General features: G+C 40.7%; 1 protein-coding gene across 8 annotated transcripts in view; it reads left to right on the top strand.

Annotated features, from left to right (window-relative positions):
* The first annotated feature begins 204 nt into the window (after positions 1–204).
* The window catches only part of SUPT3H (SPT3 homolog, SAGA and STAGA complex component), a 303750-nt gene continuing 294828 nt past the window's right edge, over positions 205–9126 (top strand). For 2 of the 8 annotated variants that reach the window (XM_009667976.2, XM_068936987.1), the window contains exon 1: positions 315–618. Coding sequence is in view for 2 of the 8 variants with exons in the window: in XM_009667973.2 (XP_009666268.1) it covers positions 1191–1253 (63 nt within the window). In the remaining 6 variants the exon portion in view is untranslated. Of the gene's footprint in view, positions 262–314; positions 717–996; positions 1254–1290; positions 1310–2820; positions 2845–9126 lie in introns of those variants that run through there. The other 6 variants (XM_068936984.1, XM_009667978.2, XM_009667975.2 and 3 more) reach the window with 6 other exon arrangements.

The raw sequence follows: 9126 nt of genomic DNA, 5'->3' as shown, positions 1-9126 counted from the left end.
CCGGCTGTGGGGCTGCAGAGGCGCTGAGGGGAGGGAAAGGGGGGGGGGGGGCCGCCATGGCGCTCTCCTCAGCCCTGAGGCAGCACCTGCGAACGAGAGCGCTAACGGCCGCGGGTAACGGCCGCGGGTAACGGCCGGCAGGGGGGAGGCGGCGGCGAAGCGGCGGCGGCGGCGGCGGCGAGCTCCGCCTCGGCTCCGCCTCTCGCCCTGGGAGGCCGCGGCCGCCACACAGCAGATGGAGGCGGCAGCGCGCCGCGGCCGGTGTGTGGCGGAACCGGCCCCTCCCCGCCGCGGGCTGCGCCATTTCCCCCCCCGCCGCCTTTCCCTCGGCAGCGTGCGCCTCCGCGCCGGAGCCGCGGCCAGCCGGGCGGCCGGGCGGGCGGGAGGGAGGGAGGCAGGCCGCGGCGTCTCCTTCGGTTCTCGCCTCGGCTCAGGGGGAAGGGACCGGGTTCAGCTCCTGCCCCCTTTCTCCCCCTTCCCCCCCCCCCTTCCTCCTTGCTGGACGGGAGCGCCCCGTTGTGTGTGTGTGGGGGGAACCGTGCACCACCAAGCCAGGCTGCTCCTACCTCCTTGCTCCCCTGCACACCTCAGCCTCCATCCGTCCCCGGGGGTGAGCCTGTGAGTGAGTCACCAGCGGGAGCAAGCAAGATGTTGCTAGCGACTAACTAACCTAGCAGGGGTGCTCATGTGGGGCCTTGAACAGCATTAACCTGGCGGTATATCATCAGCGTTACCTGTTGTGTGTGTGTGTGTGTGTGTGTGTGTTTTAATTGCTTTGGGGCGAGAGGAGGGAGGGGGCGGCTGGGGAGCGGGCTGGGGCGAAGTCGGGCCCGTGTGGCAGAAATTGCTGCCAGCGAACGGCCCGTCCTCGCGGTTCGGCGTTTGCGAGGTGCGAAGCGCGCGGGCCGCCGGGGTCCGGGGCGAACAGCCTGGCAGGAGGCTCGGCCGCGCAGCGCTCCTGCGCGTGAACGGCGGCGGCCTCGCCGCGGGCCCGGGCCGAGGTGCCGGCCGCCGCCAGCCGGCTCTGCCGCAGCTCCCCAAGAAACAGGCGGTTTTGGGCCAGAGCGGCAGAGCTGGGGTTGCTCTCGGTTGCAGCGAGTAGCTTTTGCCGTGTTTCTGCCTCTCGCGTCGCTTCTCTGTGCGACTGCGTGCCTTCGCCCTGGCCTGTTTGCTTGGAGCTGACTTGGGAGATGTTGCTGCAACTTGTCGTCGTAAGCGGGGACCGCGCGCCTGGGGTCAGGCGCTGGCCTAGGGTACGGCACGCGCTGTCGCGCGTTAGTTGCCTCTCGTGTCTCTGGTGCTGTGAAACGTGAGTGGTTCTTAATGTTTCTCTGGAGGAAGTGGATGTTGTTTGTTTTACGGAAGCAGGCATGGCGGTTTATCGGTAGAAGTCTTGCAATAGTACAGAACCTTAAAGAAACTATTGTTAAATGTTTACAAACCTAGGAATAACTGCTGGGCTAGAAGAATACTTCCCTTTGTAGGCTTTCAGTGGTTTTGAGTGACGCTTACTGACTGTATTTTCCTAGGTCCTATGTACAAGTCAACCGTTTGTAAGACCCTAGAAATCACATGAATGAATTCTTTGCAGTCTGTGAACGTAAAGCTTAATGTGCATGCGAAATATTTATTCCTGTATATGTGAAAGGGAGGTGAGAGGCTAATGTTGTGGGCAACCAGTTTAGCTGTATGGCGTTACTGTTAACAATTTATTGTGACACAGCAGATTTCCTAAGAGTGAATCTGTGTAAACATTTGCAGTTTTATTGGTGAGATGCTTACATTTTCTTCTGAAGTCTTTGAACTGACTCTGACATCATTCTTTCTTGGTACAGGCCTTCTCTCTTTCTGGCAGGCTCGAGGCGCTGCCTAAGTACAGTGCTAACTAACTTGACAGGGTGCAGAGCACCTTCCCTCTCTCCATTTTTACATATTTCTCTTTATTATTGGACAGATCCAAATGCTATGGAGGGCCGTGTCATTCCTTCTGTTAACTTTGGTAGATTTTGGGCCAGCTCATATTTGCATGTTACTAATGTGCAAATCAGAATGTATTTTCTTCTAATGCCTTTTTACCCTGTGTATTGTTGCTATGTAGATGGGAATGCTGGTGCCATAAGCAGTGTTTCTAATTGCAACAGTCTTTATCTATGGTTTTGGGAAAGCCTCATTTCTGTGAATCCTATGACTGTGTAAGCACGTTAGGTTTAATTTAGATAAAGGAATTCCAAGCCCTGATGATTCTGGAGAAAAGCCTGAGGTCTAACTAGAATACACTGAAAAGACAGAAGGAAGAATTCCAAAGCCATGTTTCAACACGGTTCAGTAGTCTTTGGTTCATGCAAACGTAGAGTATTTGTTAAGCCTCTGAGTGTCACAACCGACTGAATTACTCTCCTGGGCTTAATTTCGATTAATATAGAATGGAGCTCTCTGAAATTTGATTGGTAGGTTAGTAACTTGTCAGCATAAGCAAGCTATAAGTTAGTAAGCTACATGTGTTTTAACAATTGCTTACATACAGTACTGTAAAGCAACGCCGAACACTGGTCATATTATTGCTCTCCTGATGTGATGCCCTCAAGCAGTGACACCTGCTAGACAGTGTATTTCTGGGTCATTGCTGCGAGGGCTCTTCAAGGCATGAGGCCAAACCCAAACAGTGTGATTATCCCACAGAAGTTAATTGAATTGACACTCTTCTCATTGTGAAATGTCCAAATATTTTGAAATATGAAGTATGTAAAGAAAAGGAAACTAGTTAGGCCTATGCTCTAATGGAACCAGGCAACAGTGACTCAAATATGAGCTTATGGGAGCTGATCAGAAAACTGCATGTCAAAGGTACTAGAGCCAAAATTGATTTGGTCTGTGTTTTGTATTTCAAAAACTGGCATTAGTAGTGCTACAAGTAATCACTATTCATTTGAGATCATCTTTTTAAGTGTTCATTTGTACGGTAAGGCAGAATAAATCTCTATTTATAAATAATCTTCGACTTTTCCCTAACCTTCTATTTTGCATACATTTGAAGTATTACATTTGATTACAGTCAAAAAGTCACAAGGTTAGCTGAAAAGTTTATAGTTCAAACAGTTCTTCAAGTTGTCATAAGAGAAGAAACAATAATGGTAAAAAGAGGCCAATACCTTGTATGGAAGGGGCAATTTTCTGAAGCATCTAGGTATTGGCCTAACTTCGGAGGTGTGCATTGGGAACGTTTATGATTGACATGGGAGTCATTAGCCAATGTTAAATGCTTTTAAAAATTGTATGCTTAAAAATGAGGGAAAGTGTGTGTTTTCAAGAAGCAGAACAAATTTTTGTATAAATCTAGCAGGCCTTATTTGTGATTGTGAAATCTCTGAAGGGGTTGTTGTCCTGAATGTTACTGAAATACTATTAGACGTGATTCTTTTAAATGGTTGTAATTTATATTAGCAGCTGAATCCTGTTAAGCCAGGGTTTTTTGTTGTGCTGGGTGCTGTGCAAATAAGTAACAATGGAGGTAGACATTTTCTGCTCTAGAGAACTTAGCTTTATGATGGCAAGCGTTGATTTCAGAAAGGGCAGGAAGAGTTCTGTAACGATAAACATAGGACAATTCTGTAGAGTCCCAAACTCCTCTCTTTATAGTCTGGGGCAAAGTATGAAAATCCTGGTATGCCAGAGTGTTTAACTAAGGTCTAGTAAGTCATGTCATCTTGAAAGGCATTGAGCAGATGGAGGCAGATGCAGGAGAATTCTAGAAAGAGAAATTATACATAGGGAAAGAATAATTTAAAGGGAAGAAAGGAGTAATTTGGTTACACTTTGCAGAGAGCGCAACTATAGTGAAACCTCAAATTTTAAGTGACTCTAGATGGGACTAAAGGTAGATGGGAATCATGACGATTAATGGATTTACTTGTTGACAAACACTGGTAGAACTAACTTGACATCTGCATGCTCATATATGAATGTTTCGCTGTTCAAAAAAGCAAAATATTGAATGAGTTATGGGTTGGGGATTTGTTCATCTTTGCTTGTGAGAGTCATATGTATAAGCTCCAAAAGATTCAAAGCCAACTTCTATCATTAGAGTTGCAGGCACACCTTGAATTTACTTCACTGAAAGTTGTCAGTGGCTACATCAGGAAAAACAGGGCTGATGAATTGCATGCCTATACAATTATTAAATACTGGCTAAGAAAGATTCAGAATACTACTAGAATAATGCATTTTTGAAAATAATTGCTAGTCCAAAGTTATGGCTACAGCACCTGGATTCAGGAACCTACGGAGCCTTTGTTGTTGTTGTTTACAGGATATTTGGTCTTTGCACTGTTCCGTTAAAGCATCCTTAGGAAGGAAAAAGGTCACTGATGCTTAATTTGCAGTGCCATTAACTGCACCAAAGGTGGCATGGAGTTCTGTAAGAAGTACCGCACATCCTATTGAGAGGAAGATGGACACACACATTAGATTCATTTTTCCTGCTTTCTCAGTGAAAATTCACTTCTGGGGAAGGACAGAGCTCTCGTTAGAGTTTAGTTAGAAATTGTACAAGAGAAGTGATTGTAAACGTATTCAGATGCAGAGATATACCTCCCATGTAAGATTATGCTACATGTTTCTCAGTCTCAAATGAAATAGTTACATCTATATATTAGTATTCTTTCAGTAGAGTAGTCCAGACCGTTCTGTGGTCTGTCTGAGAAGAGGCTTAAATAACTGTCAGGCCTAACTCATGGATGGATAAATAATAGCTTAAAATATGAGGAAATACAGAGTCATTTCAAGTAAAACACAGTAGTTGCATAGAATTGGAGGGTTATGTTTAGTCTGTAATTGGTTAAGTCCTGTGAGTTTTCTTTCCCTGCAAAGTCAGTGAGAAAGAGTTGTACTTGTTTATGGCTTTGATCTAAATTCTTCAGCAAAATTAATACACAAAGATATGTTCTCATCAGAAGTGGAAATGATTATTTAGAGCCCCAGGGATGCAAAACAGGACAGTTGTGAAGATAAAATCAGTAATATATGTTTTACTCTTTTGAGCATTTTATTTCCAGTGTGAGATCCATAGCCAAGGACAGAATTTGGTCCAAAATCTATATGCCTAGATGCATCTGAAAGTTTGTTTCACTCTCTTCATTTCAACATGCCTGTTTCTTCTAAATGGCTATGAATGATTAAGCTGCCTTATAAATGGAAAAGAGGAAAACTATGTTCCAAGTGTGTTTCATTACGATACAAAATGTCACAGTTAAAGATGAGGTGCTATTCTGTCTGGATGGTGAATGAAGTTTGGCTGTGAATTGACAGCTGTAAGATGGATATTTCTTTGTTACTCATTTTCAGATAAAACTACCATAAGAATCTAGTGTATTGGGTAATAAAAAGAAGCAGCAATAGCAGATGTAATATCTTCTCCTTAGCAAGAATAATGTATGCATTCCACCTTATGATAGTTTGTGAATTAATTCAGAAATGAAAGAAAGCTCAGACGGCATCCCTCGCTTTGAACAGTATCATTGTATGCAGACCTGATGCAGATGTATCACTGCCTGCCCACAGACTGCTGCTAATCTTGGACTCTCTCTGGCTGTTCTTTGAAGGCTCGTTCCTTTGCTTTTTCTGCTTGCCTTTAAAGAGGCCAAATTTAGGGAATTTATCTTATTGCCTATAAGCAGAACTATTTCTTATGTGTTATAGAGGAAGCTAATAGTTACTTTGCAGTCCTGGACAACTTAGAGGATGATAAAGGAGTTGTGTTATATATTTTGAATCATTCATTTATTGTAAAATCTAGGGCATCCTTGCATTGTGCTTACCTGAGACATTTCACTCTAGCATGTTTCTTGTTCTAGACTGCTTATACAACTTAGGAGAACTTAAGGATTTAATAGTTAGTATTTGCATTTTCAGCTATTCCATGATACTGGGAGAGTAGGTGATCAGTAAACCAATATATACATTCTAGTATTTGGAATGAAGTGTGGGTGGTTTTTTTTTTTTCTTAATATATATCTCTAACCCCAAAAGACTGTTCCTTGCACTCTTGTGTGCTGCTGAGTCCATGCATTCAGTAAAATACTTGATGGTAATATTCTAATGAACCTGATTACTATGAAGTACAGGGTTTGAAAACAAAAACATTAATGTCAATGTTGTATTAATTCATAATCATCTTGGCATTCATTTCCTTCCTTTCTGTTTTGTTTGCGTTTATAGAGATGAAAATATGTCAGTCTTTAACTTTTTGCATGGCTTCAGGTTATATGCAAAATGTATTTATGAAAGACAAGGAAAGCCTGATGCAGTGTCCACATTAGATGTGGGTTTGCTAAATTAGTTTGCCATAATGGTACATTCTACAATAATGTATTTAATTTAGGGATACGTGCAGGAACATTGCTTTTTTTTTTTTTTTTTTTTTCCCCTCCAGTAATTCTACACCTTCTTTAGCCTAGACATACCAATTCAAAATTTAACAAATCTCAAGGAAAAACAGAGAAGTTAAAGACCTATGTGACTTGATTCAGCAAACACTTTGAAAACATTGAAAACAAATGCATTTACTGACTTAATTATGCCCAGTTTTACTTAAAACGCTGTTAAGCCTTTCTGATTCAAATTTGTCTCTTGTGCGAATGCAGTTCTATTTTAAACTAACAGTTTAGACTTAGGTCTATTCAGTTTTTGCAGTGCTAGAGTAATATACGTGTTTGCTCTTCTATATTGAGTTTAGGTCAATATTTAACAGATGTAGTGGAGGACTCTTTCTGTAATGAGCCTTTGAATACACCATTCTCCAAATCCTCATGGCACAATTTGGTAGTAGTGGTTGGTGAACATATTTGAGTAATATTTCAAAATAAAAGATGGAGATATTGACTCTGATTTTTCTGAAGTCTGTGTATGTCATCAAATGATATGAAATAGCACAGATTTGGTACTTGCAGAATACAATGTTAAGTTCAAGTTTTAGGAGCAGTAAAGTTTCAATTCTTATCTGTCTCTGGAGAGGATATTGAATAAATATATAGGCTATATGTATAGCTCATTGATTAAACAACAATAAGTGTGAGTTAGTTCCTCTTGGGAACTTCAGAGGAGAGGCTATAGTTTACAAAGGATGTATGAACGGACAGTCTAAGCATCCTTCCTCAGTGAAAAGGATGTGCCTAAACTTGATAAGAAAGGACTTAGAATTTGTTTCCTTCAACTGAAACTTTTTTTTGTTGTGATATGTAGGGGATAAGTACTGTTTTCTAATATGACACTTTAATGTTAGAGACATTTAGATTACAGTAGATACTTTTGAAAGTTTATTTACATTAATGATTTTTATACATGTATAAAAACTTTTAATGTGTGTATTTTTCATTATAAATTTGATTGCAACATTTTACTTATGGGAAAAGAATTTGTAAAAGCTGGACGTATTTAGATAGGACCTCATAATTACTAGTTGCAAATAGTGTTAATCAGATGTTATCTTCTCCTTGCTAGAGTTCATGATTAAAATAAGGCATGCTGAAATAATCTGTGACCTAATCTGAACATCTGAATTCATTTTGTAGAATATGGCAAACAGCTGCATTTCAGTTTGGAGCTAAAACAAATATAGTACATTGACCCGTTGAAGATTACAGAGGCCTTTCAATTCCATGTTAGCTGTACTTATTGAAGAAAATTGATTTGAGAGTGCTTCTGCTTTTCAATTGCCTTTTTTTTTTTTTTAATGTCCGGAAGAAAGGAAATAGAACATACGGATGATGGGACTTTGATGTGTAAAGAAGTTAATTATCTAAACCATCAAACAAAATGTGGGCTGTGGAAGTAATTATTCTAAGGGGTCTGACGAAGCCTGACAAGCTGTTGTTTCTTTATGTCAAGAAAATGCTGTACACCTGCTTGATTTGGAAGTTAAATCATTTGGTTGCAGTAGGAAGAGCGGGGTTTTAGTGAACCAGGAGCTGATAAGCTTTCAGCTCCCAAACCTACAGATGTACGGGCCTTATGGGTGTTTAATGGTCTTGTGCGTTCGGAGGACAGGAACCTTAAAACGTACTTTCTCCAAAACACTCCAGACAGGGCACTCACGAATCACAACCGTTACATTGAATTGGAAACTCTGTAGAATTGTGGCTCAGTTCTTATTTCACAAGAATGCCTCTTAAATTAGTAGAACAGAACCACAGGGATAAAGCAAAATATAACAAAAAATATAAAAATATATATAAAAAAATAAAAAAAAATAAAGCCTTGGATGTTTAAAGGAAATAACCACATGCTTTAGATGATGCAGCTAGTTTAAAAAAAAACTTATGTACTATTTAACCTTCAAACCCTTAAGACACATATGAATGACATGTTTTAAGAATTTTTGTTCTGCAGCTATTTTAGAAAGTATAAGCGGAGATATTCACCTAATTGCTTTCTCTAGGGTCTGCATAAAGTATCAAATATCAGAACTTAACTGTGCTGCACCATAGGAGCTCGTTCGTAAAGATTAAAAGATCTCATTGCAAAGAGCATGATACATGTTTGGGACCTTTTTGTTTGTGTAATGAAATATTGATTGCCAGACGATAAACCCAAATAATCAAAAATTAAACTATATGGTCTGGGTTCTGCAGTTGTTTAAAGGCATGTAGCCTTAATTATATGTGTAGATCCAGGGAAGTTAATGAGAGTAGTGACGATTACAATTAATGTGAGAAAAATAAATTAAATGCAATGAAAAATGAATGTGTTATGGGAGTTTGCCTGACAGAATAATTTTGTTATCTGAAGCTTCTGCATAAAAATTTCCCTGGTTCTGAATAACACCCTAAGATACTGCTTAGTCCTGTAGCATTTACAGTGTACTGAAATGTATTTAAGAATATTGACACTTATGGTACTAGATATAAATAGCTACTTAAATGGATCATGATTAATCTCAATCAAATAACGAACAGTAAAATATGTAAAACATATAGACTAAGTATAAATTTCCAAATCTTTGAGCTCTTCATGGTACGTGGTTCAGTTGCAGCCTCCCTGTCGCTTCTTTTGATGTGTACATAGAGCTTTCCTAGAAATACTTTGTCAGCTTCCTCCACGTTATAGGGTTTTTTTTTTTTTTTTAAACTCACT

This window comes from Struthio camelus, chromosome 3, assembly GCF_040807025.1.
Source record: "Struthio camelus isolate bStrCam1 chromosome 3, bStrCam1.hap1, whole genome shotgun sequence".
In the NCBI taxonomy this organism is placed as follows: Eukaryota; Metazoa; Chordata; class Aves; order Struthioniformes; family Struthionidae; genus Struthio; species Struthio camelus.
The sequence above is the reverse complement of the archived record's forward strand: the minus strand, read 5'-3'. Positions and strand labels throughout refer to the sequence as shown.